This window comes from Lathyrus oleraceus, chromosome 4, assembly GCF_024323335.1.
Source record: "Lathyrus oleraceus cultivar Zhongwan6 chromosome 4, CAAS_Psat_ZW6_1.0, whole genome shotgun sequence".
NCBI classification, from domain to species: Eukaryota; Viridiplantae; Streptophyta; class Magnoliopsida; order Fabales; family Fabaceae; genus Lathyrus; species Lathyrus oleraceus.
Genome location: NC_066582.1, coordinates 371,690,974 through 371,707,322, shown reverse-complemented (window position 1 = coordinate 371,707,322; position 16,349 = coordinate 371,690,974). Strand labels below are relative to the sequence as shown.

Here is a 16,349-nt window from a genome sequence, read left to right as displayed (position 1 = left end):
ACATCTTGAACGAACCAGATATCCATGGTGCAAGACCGACTCAACAAAATATATGGCATGGTTTAGATCGGTAATAACTCAACAATTTGTATCTGAGCCGCGGTATTTGATGGATCCACGCCAACATGCTTCGTCATCGTATGCCCCACAACAATTCACCACCCAACACCAATGTGAACCCACCCAAACCCAACAACCAACCATACAACATCAACCAACCACATACACACAACAACCAAACACCCAACATCGCACCCGTTCATGCCAACCACCCAACAACCAACCATCCAACGTCGCAATCCATTCATACCTCTCACTCAAACACAAAACCAAGAATCAAACCCCGCAACCACAACTGTCTATAGCCCAGATGATTCATATGGGTCACTTCATCGTAGCCCCCCATCAATAACACCCAACCATTGTTTAACTATAGTCGCCCTAGAAACCATTGCTTTGTTTCCAAAACGACTCAATGACCCAATTTGGGCAACTATATCGTCCCCAATTCACTCAACCACAACGCCGTAACTAGGATGACATGGGCACCGAACTGTATTACGGAAGCGTCGTTGGCCAGAGCCCCTCCGGATATTGGGAGCAAATGATGACACATCTATCAAATACCGCTGGAACTTCCGTTGGACCTTCCAACCAACCATCGCTCGATCAGGTCAGCACACAAAGAGCCCAAACACCTCAAGAAAATCGTGGAAGACCCAGGAGATAAACTAACGCACCGGGATGTGGAACAGGGGGACGTTATAATCGGACGGGTCATTAGTTTATTGTCAGTCCAATGTGTTGCACCCTAAAATTTGCCCTCTACTTTTAACTCTAACCAATTTTCCGTTTCACATTCATTTGCATCATCTTCATAGCATAACATTTTTTTCTGTCTTAATATTAGCCGGAATAATTTCTCGGAATTTACAAACAGACTGATCAAATTAACTTTTTAACTGTGCCTAAAATTAGTCAACAAAAAATGTCAAGTTTAAGTTTGCAAATGTCGGTAACATTAATCTGCGGTTCACGTGGTTTAATTTGACATGCTAAAAATATTTTTACGACTATTTTTGGTCATATGTTGATCAGTCTGAGCAGTTTAAACGGTCATAATTTTTATTGCAAAATCCGACCAAACGCTGTATTTTTCCGAGTCATTTATTTCGCGCTGATTATTTTGACGTGTTCATTTTATTTTTTTCGAGCATTTTGGTGCCCGACTTTTATTTTTTTTGAGTCTATTTATTTTTATATTGGGTCTAGAATAAATAAATAGGTTAATTAGTTTTTATTTTAATTTTAACTATTTTAATTATTTAACTTTATTCAGTTTTTAATTTAATATTGGGTTTCAAAATAAACTTAGGCCCATTATCATTAACCTAATTTGTTCCTATATATATTTACTAGCATGACTGATAGAGAGAGGCAGAAAGACAGAACAAAAAAGAGAAACTGAGAGTGGCTGATCTATACTATCGTACACACAGTTTGGTAATAGTTTATATATGATATATACTTTATCTATTTTGTTGATATATTTGTTACTGTGTTTCAAATACATGTTCATATATGTAACTAGTATATATATATTTCTATTTTATGTTATAATTTGATTATGTTTTCGGATCGGATCGTGTCAATGCGCCGTTTTCACATATACGTGTATGAGGCGTGACATTTGTGTTATCCGATCCAGTTGCGATGATCGCAATTTTGCGCTAGCGACGCCGTTGTTTTTTAATTCATATTGTTTTGTTTTTTTATATACATATATTTAGATCTGCACATTTTTTTTCATAACTAACTACCCTGATTTTTTCTAAACCCTGACAATTTCGCCACAAACTCTAAATTTCAAATCTAAAACTTTAACCGTGTTGTTTCCTCTAAACCATAAACCTTTTCTTAAACCTTAACAAACCTTATTATTATTTCCTATTTTCACTCATTTTTATGTTATTCATACACTATAACTGCTTCGCCCTTGTAATATTTTAAGTTTTAACTTGTAATATTTTCAGTCTTACTTTTCGCCATCTTTATTATGTAACTGCACCAAAGCGTTGTAATAATTAGGGTTTTATTTTTCTGCCATTTAAATTCCTGCCCTTGATCCTATATTAACTGCGTGGTTTAGTAATGTAGGGCGTGAAAACCTACTAAATTAATTATTTAATATTTTTTCTATAACCTTTATATTTTTTTGTAAATAAATGATAAATACTAACTATTTTAATAACTTTTTTTTATTACTTACTTATAATAATAAATCCTTATATATTTTGTAAATAAAATCTAATTGTCCATTTTTCTAATTGAATAATAATAATAAACCTATTAATCTAATAATTTGATATTTTCTATAATCTTTATTTATTTTGTAAATAACTAACTTAATATTTTTTCATATAACTCTTTTATTTTGTAATTTGTACATTAATGTATTTTAAATTCTTTTATTATTACTAATTTATTTTAAACTCATATTTTTCTAATAGCTTCTAAAAAAAAAGTCTAACTTGTTTAACCTAAAATAATTTCTTTTAAAATTCTAACCTTTTTATTATCACTTTATTATTATTGTTATTTTATTATTGCTTTATTACCATTGTTTATTTATTATTTTATTATTATTTGCTTTTATCTATTCTATTTTTGCTTCATTATTTTCCTTATTTTAATTTTGTTTTATTTATAATATTAGGAACAAATGTATAGGTTGTAAATTTATTCTTTCTCGCCTGATTATTATGTATCTGTCCCATAGCCATGTAATAGTTTAGGAATTTATTTTTCTTGCTTTTATTTTTGTAAATATTTATTGCGTGGTTAGTAATTTAGGGAGTGCAAAAAAAAACTAACTGTAAATAATTGAACTTAGAAAATTAAATTCAAGACAAATATCTGAAAAATAACACTCACACACGTAAGTCGATCTTTGATCGCCATCTGTACTTCCTAGGGTATTCCTCTTGGTTGCCTTCTTTAAATGGTCAGGTCCCTCGAAAATAGGGGTGTCTTAAGCAAAGTCCCTTCAAATAGAAAAATCATCAAGTCCCTATAAACTTAAAAGATCAAGTCCCTACGAGGTTGCCTACGATATAATGATCTTGTCCCTTCGGTAAACATGATGATAGTCCCTACGAGTTGCTAAAGACACCCCTTATGTTGCCTTCATTGACCATACGATGACCCTACGCCCGTCCCTTAAACACATCCAAGGTAATGACTACCTATTCCTTAATAATAGGGACAGTCTTACCATTGAAAGAATATACGAGAACACGAAAGACTTAATCTAGGGTAGGTATCTCATAGTTACTTGCTCACACTTTTCAAAATTACTTTTACACCTCACAATTTCTAAACTAGGCTTTGTATACACCCATACGAGGGACATTACAAAGTACTTAAAGAAATTCTTCTAATCACACACTACACTCTTGCAAACAAACAAAGTGAGCTAAGTAACTAAGAGCCCATGGATAACCATGGATATAAAGGGTGCTAATACCTTCCCTTTGTATAACCTACCCCCCGAACTCAAAATCTTTTTAAGGTCTTTCCTGTTCTTTTATGTCCTTTCCTTTTGGATAAAATAAAAGTCGGATCTAGTGTACCTTAGGTAAATGGCAATAGACCAAGGAAATTGTACGGCGTATATCGATATAGTGAACCTTAGGTAAATGGCAATAGACCAAGGAAACTGTACGGCGTATATCGATATGGTTGATCTGGTGGCCATAGTTAGTGTGACTTCTTGGTTGGTGCTTATGTTCCTTAAGCAAGTTGAGGATAATATGAGGCTGCCATATGTTGTCAATACACTAACTGACTTTTAGAACCCTAGTCATCCCATCTTGGCCTTTAGAAAGTAGTGAGATAACCGGCTTTGGTGAAGACTGAAGTTGGTTGATACTCGATACTACACTCATTGAGATCCTAAACTTGGAGGGTTTTGGTTGGCAAGTAAGTTGCCTACTGAACAACCACCCTTGTGAAGGATCAATGATTTTGAGATCCCTTAGAACCTGGTTACTTTTGTAGGACAGGATGAATCAACTAAACTTCAGGGGAGGGTACTTACCTTTAAACCTCATGCAAGCCTTCAAACCTAGGGCTATTGTGTGACTTGTTTGTGTGTGCCACATGTTTGTGATTGAGCATAACATCATAGCATCATCATGCATCATAAGCATAGCATTTTCACTAACCATTTCAAGGACCAAAGGATTTATCTTTGTTCTTTGTTGCAGGTCATGGCTTCTGCTCGTAGGAATACTATCCGGATCAACTTTGTAGGAATACCTCCTAAGCTTAAGGAATTGGTCTCTCAAGTTTCTGAAAACTCCCAGTTCATCAAGAGGCATGGTCACCTACTGAATCTAGCCACTTCAGGGTTCAATGAAGACATGATGAGTGTCCTGTTTCAGTTCTTTGACCCTAAACATCATTGCTTCACATTTCCCGACTATCAGCTGGTTCCTACAATGGAAGAGTTCTCCAAGCTTCTGGGTATACCTATTCTTGATCAGAAACCCTTCACAAGCTTGGAAAAAGAGCCTAAACCTGAAGTCATTGCTGCAGCCTTACATTTAAAGAAATCAGACATTGTCCTAGAAACAAGGAGTGGAGTTAAGGGTATTCTTGCTAAGGTATTGATGGAGAAAGCTCAAGTATTCCTGAAGGCTATGAGTTATGATGGTCAAGTATTGCCGCATACACCAATCAAACATACATAGGCGCCACTAACATTGGCGCCTCCTCATGAGGCCCAATGTAGGCGCCACTAGCATTGGCGCCTCCTCACGAGGAGTCTAATGCATGCGTCAATGCTATTGGCGCCTCCTCTTCATGCATTGGGGGTACGTCAATTCATCTGCCGCATCCTCTATCAAACCTGATTATTTTGGTAATATTTTTGAATAATTGGTTATTTTGGAATTATTTTTGAAAATAATGTTTATTTTGAAAAAAATTTCTAAAAGTTTGTTTTAATATATTTGTAATATTTTAATACAAATAAAATAAAAAATAAAATTAATTATAAAAACAATGATATATTTTATTAGTTCATAAATGTCTATTGAATGCTTACTCATTCCATCCTAAAATAAGAATAGTTTAAGGTTTTTATAAATTGTCATAAATGTATAGGAGAATAATGACTTGAAAGAAGTTTTAATTATTTAATGGCATTCTGAAAGAAATTGATATTGAAAAAGTAAAATGATGTTTATTTTGAGATAAATTTTGTTTGGTAAAATAATTTTGAAATGAAGTACCTCTCTAATGAAAGTAAAGTTTTGAAAACTAAGAATAATGCATCGTTGTTCAATAGCGAACCAAAATATTAGTTTTAAAAATTGGAGAGTAAAAAAATATAATTTTAGCAAAATAGAAGATAAATAAATAAATTTAAGTCAGTAATTTTAAAAGTATTTGTTTTTTAAATTATGAATTTATATTGTGAAAAGTAATCTAATAATTTTAGATGTAATTGATGGTAATAAATTCAGAATTTGAAATTTAAATTCTTTGAAATATAAAATATAATATATATTTTTGGTGACGATTAGGGCTTTCATTGATAGAATTTTTTTTGGTGACAACTCAGAATTTGAAATGTATATTCTTTTAAATTCAAAATGTAAGTAAATAGTTTTTTTTTGGGACGTTTCAGAATTTGAAACTTAAACTATTTAACTCATATAATAAAAATAATAATTTTTTAAGTTTGTTTAATCAAATATATATTTATTTATTAGTAAAATGGGAGGATCAAAGGTCTAAAATGAGGAGACATTAGGAATCATGTCTCATAGACATTTGAATCGTTACTAAAAAAATTATCATCGAATCAGATACAACCATCAAAACTGGACAAATCTAGTTTGGTTAAAAAATCAGCACACTTAATAGTTTTTCTAAAAATGTGAATGAATGCACTTCTTTAAAATGCTGAAGGAGAAGAAGAATATGCCTAGCCAAAGTCGAACCTTGTTTAGACTTCAAAGGCGACCCTTGGAGAGCATCTGCTACTGTCTTTTTGCCATCTTGAACAATAAGGTTCTTGAAATCTCTCTTCCAAGCAAGCTCCAAACCCATAAGGACACCCCAGAATTCTGTAGCAAGACTATTGCAATCACCAATAGTCTTATGAAAGCCACAAAGTTATCTTTCTTGAATGTCACGAAAAACACCCCCACACTTAGTAAGCAATCTGCTAGTGGTAGCCCCGTCAGAATTAAAACAAACCCCGAAGGTGTGAAAAACATAAGAAAGGGGGTTTGAATTGAGTTTTATAAAACAAAAGTTTTTTACCAACTCAAGAACACCACTTAAAAGTTAATAACAAAGAGATAAAAACACAAGTATTTTATTATCGTTCGCTTGAAACTCAAAGCTACTATAGTCCACCCTCCAAAGTGATTTCACCTTATACACACAGATTTAATCCACTATAATCAACTGATTAGAATAATCACAAAGAAGCTTTTGTTTATTAAGTGGATCACTGGATTAAGATGCATATTATTGTTATTCATTCATTGAGCATGGTACATGTCATTGTAGTCAATGACATCATCTACCCCATGCATAGGTTGCCTCGAAGGCTCACGTCTCATTAATTCAAGATTATAAAAAGCATCATTTGGTTCATAAGTATAAATTGATTCATATCAACAAGTCCTTTTGGCTGACCTACAGGATTGGTGCATTATTATGGTCCATCACGTCTCATGGCGAGCATTCTTATTAAATGAGCATTTTTTTCTACTCATCTCGGGCCACGTCTAAAGAGCTATTTAACGGATGGCCTAGGATTTGCATTTCCTGGTCCTGACTTGAGAAAATTTCCTGAGGATTTAGATTCAATGTCTTTTAATTCCTATAAGAAAGAAAATGAAACAATTTTCTATGGACTTCATAATAATGTTACTTTTGATCAAAAAATACAAATTTAGATGTACAAAACCATTCTTTTTCCATATGGGCACGATCCTTCTAAGAATAAATTTTGTAAGGGGCATAGTTTACAGTTATATTGGTAGACCTCATGATTTACACACAGCCATGGCCTATGATCTAAAGACTTGAGGACATTACAATAAAAAAGTATATAAGCTTAAAACATCATGACAGTTGACCACGAAAACTCCATGCACTCTCTTCACCAAAACACTTCCAGAAGCAGTAAACTTGGTATCATGAGTGAAACCTGCAGGATTCAAAGAAACAATGAGTAAGGATTTTCCCAAAGAGATTATGATCAAAAGAAGAAAAACTGTCACAAGCTGCCGAACGGCAAAATAGCAAAAACAAGCCGTCACACCCAAAAAACAAAAAACGGCTACAGACGCAAGTTCAGAGTATTCCTCCCACAGCAGGCCATGATGTAGACCTTGGCAACATGATTGTCCTTCAATGGCAGGATGGTTAACAACTCCAAGAGAGATGATTCAGTTCCAGAATGTTGATGTTAATAACTGGATAGGGATTTGGTCGGTAGCAGAGATGTTAAACAATCGAGAAAACTAACATGCTAAACACAGTTGAGAGTATCTCTTAGCCTACACATGGAAATGAGGATACATTTAAAGATTCACCTTTTTGGGACATAAGGTTTAGCTATAGCGGCAGGACCATTGCATTATGAATCATCAATTAAAGACGGGATTGGTTTAAACGCCATAATGCTCCAAACCAAAAGAGTGCTAGGGTATGCTTCAAAAAAAAACCTGTTACAATAGAACCTATTATCAGAGAACCATGACAGATGTTGAACCATGACAAGAAGAAACCTGTTACCAAACCATCTAACCTTGATCAAATATACGATCTAAAAACTGCACAAACCACTACTGCATCACCAAGCATAGCAACCCACAAATCAGCTCACGCACAAGCAAAGTATCCAAAACAAAAATAATCATTACCATAGAAAAATTTCATTCAAACTTCTAACACAATAGCTAACAACATCACATTCCAAGTTAACAGGTTTTCAGCATATGACTAACCTCATGGTAATAGAATCACAGGAGCAATCATGACTACCACCATGTAAAACACAGCAGACTAGCAATCCAAGCTCAGCCATCAACAAGGTTAACATCCATACAAGTATCATCAAGCATCCTGAATATCATTCAGATTACCTACCAAATACCAAACCAAGTATCAAACATGGCATCAATTTAATGGTCATAAGACTTGTAAGCACACAATTGTTATGATAAACCAAAGGCAAAGATTCACAGGATTCGAAAATACTTGAGCAGCAATTCATACCTAAATGTATTAAGTCCTCACATAAGCAAAAACGGAAGAAGTGTTGTGATTCGAAGTTGAGAAGTCATCAATTAAGGTTAAAATATATGCCAGTAAATACCAATTTCCTTACCTCAATTGTTGAAGGTTTCACCGCACTAAAAACTAGATGGGAGATTCGGTGAAGACGGCCACGCATTTGGAGATTTTTTGGGACCACAATCAAATCCGTTTCCTACCACATTTACATTGGTCCCCACCAAAATCTAAAGAAAGATTTGATGCTAACAGAATGATTCCTTTTTGCACCTTCTGCCAACGATCCACACACGATTTTGGGGAGCTCATTTCACTCTATAAAAAGGAAAGCTAATCGATTGAAAAAGGAGAGAAGAAAAATACCGTCACTCTGCTGAAATCCCAAACGAACCTTACACCGAAAAGCTCCGCTAAAACTCTGTATTTCAACTCTGATTTTCACACTGAAAATCAGGGTTTGAAGAGCTTGACCCCTTCAATCGCGTGCAAAAGGAAATGACAATCAATTAGAGGAGAAAGTCAGAATCAGACAGAAAACAAGGAGTGGATACAGAAGGATAGAAAGAAAAGGAAGAAACTTGAAACAACAAGCAAAAGAAGAGGGACAACGTCATACATACTCACCGAAGGTAATCATGGCCGTCAGGTCTTCGTCGGGGCTACGATGCTCCGGCGGAATCTTTCCCTTTTATTTTGCTTTAAAGTGCTTTGACCTTGTATTTTGACTCGTTAATTTCTGCTGTTGATTGTGATATAGAAAACGGGTTAGAAGCTAAGATTAGGTTTTCCTTTGAGGTTCCGATTCGCTACTGTTTTCTAGATCCCGTCGAGGATTTGGAGGTTTGAGGGGATTGTGGTCGTTTGTCACGTTGGAAGTTTTGAACTTCATGTTCGAGTCCTGGTTTGTTTGAGGATGAACACCGAAGGGTGTTCATCGGTTTCCTTTCAAAAAAAATTTCTCTCTCTGCAGTTTTGGATTGGGACCATGCACACGATTTAATAGGGAGAGGATATTTTCCAGAAAGAATGAAGAGTCGTTTTAAGAGAGAGAGACAAAATTATTTTGATTTATTTCTTTGCTTTAAGGGGTGATTGTTTCTTCTTTTAAAATATTATTAAGAGTAAATTAATGTTATTGATGATAGATACTTGGGTGCTGTCAGATTATGTTCCCAAAATCTTTATGATGTTATCAATGAACAATGATGCGCGTGGCGGTAGGTAAACCGAGGCCAACCTTTTCTCTTCTCGGCGGTACCACTTGGCTGAGTAGGAGAGGATTTTGGGCCTTGTGGCCCATCCCGAAAATAACACTACTTTAAGTCCCTTGGGCCTTCTTTGATCCAATGTTTAGGGCCTAACTTTTTATTTATTTCCCAAACATTCCAATTTGGTCTACTTGGTTTATGAGCTATTCTTAATGTTTCACCGCAGTAAGATAACACTAATATTAGAAATATTTATTAGTTCGGTTTCGATTACTATTTTCAACTCTTCTTTTTATCTTGTTATAATATTATAATTAGTTAAATGGTGGATTAATGGTTAACGTCAACAAATAATTTACTTTATTTTCTAATAAATAAGTTTGACGTTGGTCCAATACCAAATAGTCTTTCCCAAAAGTATATTAATTCTAAATAAATTCAAATTCACCGTATTTAAATAGTATTCTCTTAAAAATTATTTAATTTAATTTTGAATGAAAAGGAGAATAGTAAGCCTCCGCTTCACTATCTCTCGACTATTCGAACAATTGGCGTACGCCATATTGCTCGGATTTTCGTCATTCATTTAAAACCCTAAAACTCCATAAAATTAAAATCACTCCACCAATTAATTATAAATTCTAAAAGTTTTATTTTTAATAATTAATCTTTGAATGAAAAGGAGAATAGTGAGCATCCGCTTCATTATCTCTCGATTATTCGAATAATTGGCGTACGCCATATTGCTCGGATTTTCGTCATTCAATTAAAACCCTAATAATCATACAATTTCAAATCAATTTTTCAAATCAAACATAGGTTCTAAATTCAAATTATTTCTAAACTTCAACCATCATATTCAAATCATTTTCCAAATCAACTACAAATTCTAAAACATTTAATTCTAAATTTATGATAATAAAGAGGATAGGAGGCGTACGCCTCACTATCTTTCGATTATTCGAATAATTGGCGTACGCCACATTGCTCGAGTTTTTGTCATCAAACTTAAAACACAATCGAATAAACTCAAATCACCTCTTATATCAAACCCAATTTTACAAAATAAACTATACAACTTCAATAGAGAATGGGAGGCGTACGCCTCACCACTCCTTGATTATTTGAATAATTGGCGTACGCCACCTTGCTCAAATCATCGACAAATCCAAACCTACCAACCCAAAATTCAAGCTATCTTCATAAATCGAATACAATATCTAAACATATCTTTTTACAATTTAAACCTCGGGTGATAAAAGATGGGAGGCGTACGCCTCACCGTCTCTCGATTATTTGGATAATTGGCGTACGCCATATTGCACAAATTATCGACTTCCGACTAAAACACGTTAAATAAACTTGGATAAGGGAATAGGTGGCGTACGCCTCGTTATTCTTTGAATAAGCAAGTAGGAGGCGTACGCCTCACTACCGTGCGTATTCAACATCCACAAACAAACTTTCAAAACAATTCGAACGAAAAGGGAATAGAAGGCGCACGCCTTATTATTCCTCGAAAGAATTGAACGATTGGTGTACACCATATTGCTCAATCTTTCGTCGTTCCTCAAATCATCAAAAAATCAAACCTAACTTCTCGCCCTCGAGCGATCGAAACCAATCAAATCCAAACACGTCAATTCAACTCGTCACCCCCGCGTGACCAAAACCCTTTCAAAAAGAACACTGTCAATCCTTTCTAATGCGCACAACAAACCAGTGCTAGAGCCTCCACCGAGAGTAGACAAGCCAGTGTTTAGCCGTTAGAACGCCGACCTACACAGTCGTTCATCAAAACAAAACACAACCAATATTCGTAGTAGCCCGAACTACGAATGCTCTGATTTCCTTATTGCACCATAAGGATACGTAGGCAGGAGATTGCTGTATCTTCGCGAGCACACTAATAAAAAACCTCCCATTTCCCCCATCCTGAGGTCTTCATCCACATCTATCATCAATTCTAATTACTCGAAGCAAGCAGATAAATAGTCAATTAACAGTCAAATAGCAAAATCAGACTAAAAGGTTCCCGTTGAGTACAACGGACGTGAGGGGTGCTAATACCTTCCCCTTGCGTAATCGACTCCCGAACCCGAATATGGTTGCGACGACCATTATTCTTATTTCTAAAGGTTTTCTCGATATTTTCCTATTCCTTCATTGGAATAAATAAAGTTCGGTGGCGACTCTGTTTCGAACAACATTTTTTTTCCGCGTCCTATCGCGAGGGATCGCATTATCATCTTTTTTTGAGGTGCGACAATTACATGCGACTCTATATGACTAATGCACAAATACAAGCTATTCAAAATCCTTTGATTCTTAGTAAAATTGGTGTCCCCACAACGACAATAAAGTGGATGAATTTTTCTGAAATGAGTCATCTTATATCAAATGTATATGACTGAGTTTTAGTTTAGTTTACAAGACATAGTTTTTCGTAAATCGTTTTCCCTCTGCTAAGTTGCCCTCCAAATAATTTAAATGGACGGGTTGTCTTGATTAGACAGATTGCTACTAAGATGCATTTTATACAAGCTTATTTGAAACGAGGGTGTCCTCTACCACCAACATTCGTAGAATGGAGAGAACGTCTTAAGGAAGAAACATCTGAGTGAGAACTTTGCTTTTTTGGATAGGATGCATGAGTTCTAGAAATTAAATGATGTTGAAAAATAATACAATAGAAAAAAGTCTAATGCGAAAAGTTCAATAAATTTAAAAAGATGTCATCGATTTTGATGCATTTTAATCGTATGTACTTCTAATTTTGTTGATTCACTATGTTCATTTTTATTCTTATATCTTCATTTTAAGATGTCCAAACATAATCTAAGCGTATAAATAAAGCATTACTTTTGAAAACAAATTAATTGTTGAGTTTCTAGTAAGAGATGAGTCCTCTTCAATTCTGGACAAATTCTACATAAGAGTTTTTAAATGTTGTGAAACTGAAGTTATTAGACTAAGGTTTTGCTTAAATTGATGCAATGAGATGATATGAAGTGATATGAGATGAAATAGAATAAGATTACATTGTTTGAGTTAATTAAAATCAGATCCAGTATAATAAAATTTTATTATTCTATTTTATTTCATTTCATCACTTTTCATTAGCATTGTTTCCCTTAGATATGAGGAATAAAAAATTACATCACTTTCTACTAGTATTGATCACTTTCTACGAGTATTGTTCCCTTTAATATGAGCAGAATGAAAATTTTCATCACTTTCCATCAGTATTGTTTCTCTTTTATATGAGCAGAATCAAAAACTTACTTTGTTTTTATCGCTAATTATTCAAATAATAAAGTAATAAAATTTCTATTTCACTCTATTCTATTTTTGCTAAATTTCAATAACTCTATTTATCTTAAGATATTAAAATATAATCTAAAATAATATAATAAAATTGTATATCTAACGAACTAGAAATTTTTGTCTTAAAAAATCTAGCATCATACTAACAAAAATTTATTAAAATTTATATATGCAGATGGGTGGCTGACCAATTAAATAAAAAAATATTAAAACATAATAATTTTTAGTTTTATGCTATCTTTACAAGTACTCTGGCGGTGAGCAAGTTGTCCATTTACATATGGATAGTACTGCTTATAAAAAAATAAGAATGGATAAAACCATATATAAAACCAATCCAAAATATCCGGATCCATGTCCAGATCCGCTTGGAGTTTCGCTTCACTTCTCTAGGGTTTCTCAAACGCATTATAGAATCTCTCCACTCTCAGATTTCCTCTATAGATTAAAGAAGCATCGGAGAACTAATTCCGTCGCCGGAAACCGAACGCCGTTGCCGGAAACAAAAAACCTGAACCGAAAAAAATGTCAAGCAAGAAGAAACACAAACGAAAACACAGCGACAGCGATGAAGACGACGACGTTTTCTACTACCGCTACTGCGCTTCGTCCTCAACCCCCAACACCACCACCGGCACCACATCCAGTAATCAACCCCAATCAAAACCGAACAACAAAGGATCATCAATAGGAGGAACAGGTGAACCCTTAGCACCATCAAAATCGACGCTATACGTTTCTAATCTAGATTACTCCCTAACAAACTCCGATCTCCATACGCTCTTCTCTACTTTCGGCCGCATCGCGCGTGTAACCGTTCTCAAAGACCGTCACACGCGCCTAAGCCGCGGTGTCGCGTTTGTCCAATTCGTTTCTCGTAATGACGCCCAACGCGCCGTGGCGGAGATGAATAAGAAGATTCTCAATGGAAGGACTCTAACTGCTTCTATTGCTGCTGATAATGGACGTGCTCCGGAGTTTATTCGGAAGCGCGTGTACAATACTGAGACTGCTTTGTGTTATGAGTGTGGGGGGCATGGTCATTTGTCGTATGAGTGTCCTAAGAATCAGTTGGGGCCGAGGCCGCGGCCTCAGCCTAAGAAGCCGCGACGGGGATTTAGTGGGCTGAGGGATAGGGATGGGGAGGAGGAAGGTGATGAGGAGGAGGAGGAGGGTGGTCAGATTGCTGCGGAGCAGTTTGACGATAATTGGGCTTCTGTTGTGGATGATGAAGCGGGTGAAAGGTTGCTGGGGAGAAACAGAAATGATGATGAGGGTTTGGACAACAACAAGACGAAGAAGAAAGGGAAGAAAGCTGGGTATTTCAGTGATGAGAGTGATCATGATGATGATGATTGATCATGACTATGTAGCATTGACACTTCAGATTGAAGGTGTGTGTTTGGTATTCCGCATTACCGCATTATTCAACTAGTCCTGTGTGTCGTGTCTATATATGTGCCAGTGTTTCATAGATCTAAATGGCAATTTTTTGTTTTTATCAAGATATGGTGTAATTGATGAAATTGTTTATATGTTGTTGGCTTGGTTGGATGTGTTTATGGTTTTGATCACAAGCACATGTTAGTTATTAGTTATTGTGGTAGTAATTAGTGATAGTGGTGGTGAATTGGTGATGAGCATTTTTGTGTATTCCATATTTTCATAGTTAATGAATGATGACAGACGAGTCTCTTATTTATCGGCTTAATTTAGCATTCGGTTTACCTGTAAAACAGAAAGGAAAAGCCTGTTCGTTATGTTTTTTATTTTGGTTCAGTTAAAACATGTAATGTAATCAAATTGTAACACCCTGGTTTACTTTATGCACATCTTGTTATCATATAAGTAAGGTTTTTAATTACAGTTGTGGTGGTTATGTTATGATATTTGATATGTAGAATATTGTAGTCAGATATAGCTGGATTTGATGTGGTTGTTGAGATCTTGAAAAGCATAGGTTGTAGACTTGTAGTCACAATTACTGTCGCCGTTCTTGTGGAAAGCAGTTTAAAACCATGGGTAACAGTTCTTCTGATTACCTTTACTCTTTGATGTCTACTGAGCATTTTTATGCAGATTGATGAGTATTTCTCAAGTTTCTCTTAGAATGCTTAAATTGCTTCTCCCAGAGAAAATGTGGTATCCTTTTCATGCATAATCACTTGGCTGAGCTGGAGAATAATACCAATTTGTGCCTCACCCTCGACACTAGGCTTTAAATTATAGGTTTAATTATTCTGTAACTTTTTGAACCATGGGCTAATCTTGAATGTCATTGTAATGATATGTAGAAAAAGAAATTGGTTATTGTTATGCTATTTCCTTTCTTTCTGAATTATGGCTTTGAATCGGATTAAGTATAGTTATATTATATGGAGTTTGGGGTCAATTGTTACTGTTGTACTGTTGGTTTTAAGCATTGTTGGTTTTGGATATATCTATAACTCTGAAACCATATTCAGTTGACAGTTATATATAACCGATAGATACCATATTCATGATTGTCTATATACTTTTGTATGCTCATATTTTTTACTAATTGAATCATTGTCTTATGGCACAAGTTAATGAAAATAGTAGAGTTCATATCCTCTATGAATAGGATTAACATGAAGCTTGATTACATAGTACGATAATTGTACTCAGATATAAAGATATTGGGAGTTTTGTGAAATTCAGGATATCGGTTTCTTGAATTTTGTTGAAGTTTGAGCAGATTCAAATAGGATTAATATGGGTGTTCTTGAAGAGGAAGTAGGTAAAAGTTTGGAATTTTTTTTCAAAATAATAATTATTTTTATTTTTTTTCAAAATAACTAATTATTTAAAAAAATTATCAAAATAACCAGGTTTGGTAGAGGATGCGTCAGATGAACTGGGGCACCCCCAATGCATAAAGAGGAGGCGTCAATAGCATTGGCGCATGCATTGCGCTCCTCACGAGGAGGCGCCACTAGCATTGGCGCATGCATTGCGCTCCTCATGAGGAGGCGCCAATACTAGTGGCGCCTGCATTGGGCCTCATGAGGAGGCGTCAATGCTAGTGGCGCCTAGGTGCATTTGGTTGTGTGGGCGCTAATTCATCTGGCTGCATGTGATGGTCATGTGGGCGTCAATCCCTCAAGCGCCCACATGTTTTGTCCGTCTCTATAAATACCACGCATTGGATGCAATATTTTTCACTCAAACTCATCTCCTAATACAATTCAACCACCATCAATTTCAATTTTCCCTGTTTCAACAATGTCTGCATACATTCAAAAACAAAGTGCTGATGTAATATTTTTGCCGTTGCGGCTCCGGTACAGATTCGACTTTGGAACACAAATATGTTTGAACGTCTTAATCGGACGTTGTACAGTTGGTTAGAGGGAGAAATTGGAGAGGGTGAACGGATTAGAAGAATACAATGGCTTGTGTCCACGTTCAACCAACACGGAGAATTACGCGAATTGGTGGATATTAAGACAGACCAAGACGCTCGTA

At 35.3% G+C, this 16,349-nt stretch overlaps 1 protein-coding gene across 1 annotated transcript; it reads left to right on the top strand.

The window, feature by feature from the left end:
- The first annotated feature begins 13,234 nt into the window (after positions 1-13,234).
- LOC127135557 (U11/U12 small nuclear ribonucleoprotein 31 kDa protein) lies at positions 13,235-14,477 on the top strand. Its single transcript, XM_051062222.1, has one exon. It carries the CDS (start codon positions 13,386-13,388, stop codon positions 14,217-14,219), a length of 834 nt encoding a protein of 277 aa, XP_050918179.1. The 5' UTR covers positions 13,235-13,385; the 3' UTR covers positions 14,220-14,477.
- Positions 14,478-16,349: the final 1,872 nt, after the last annotated feature.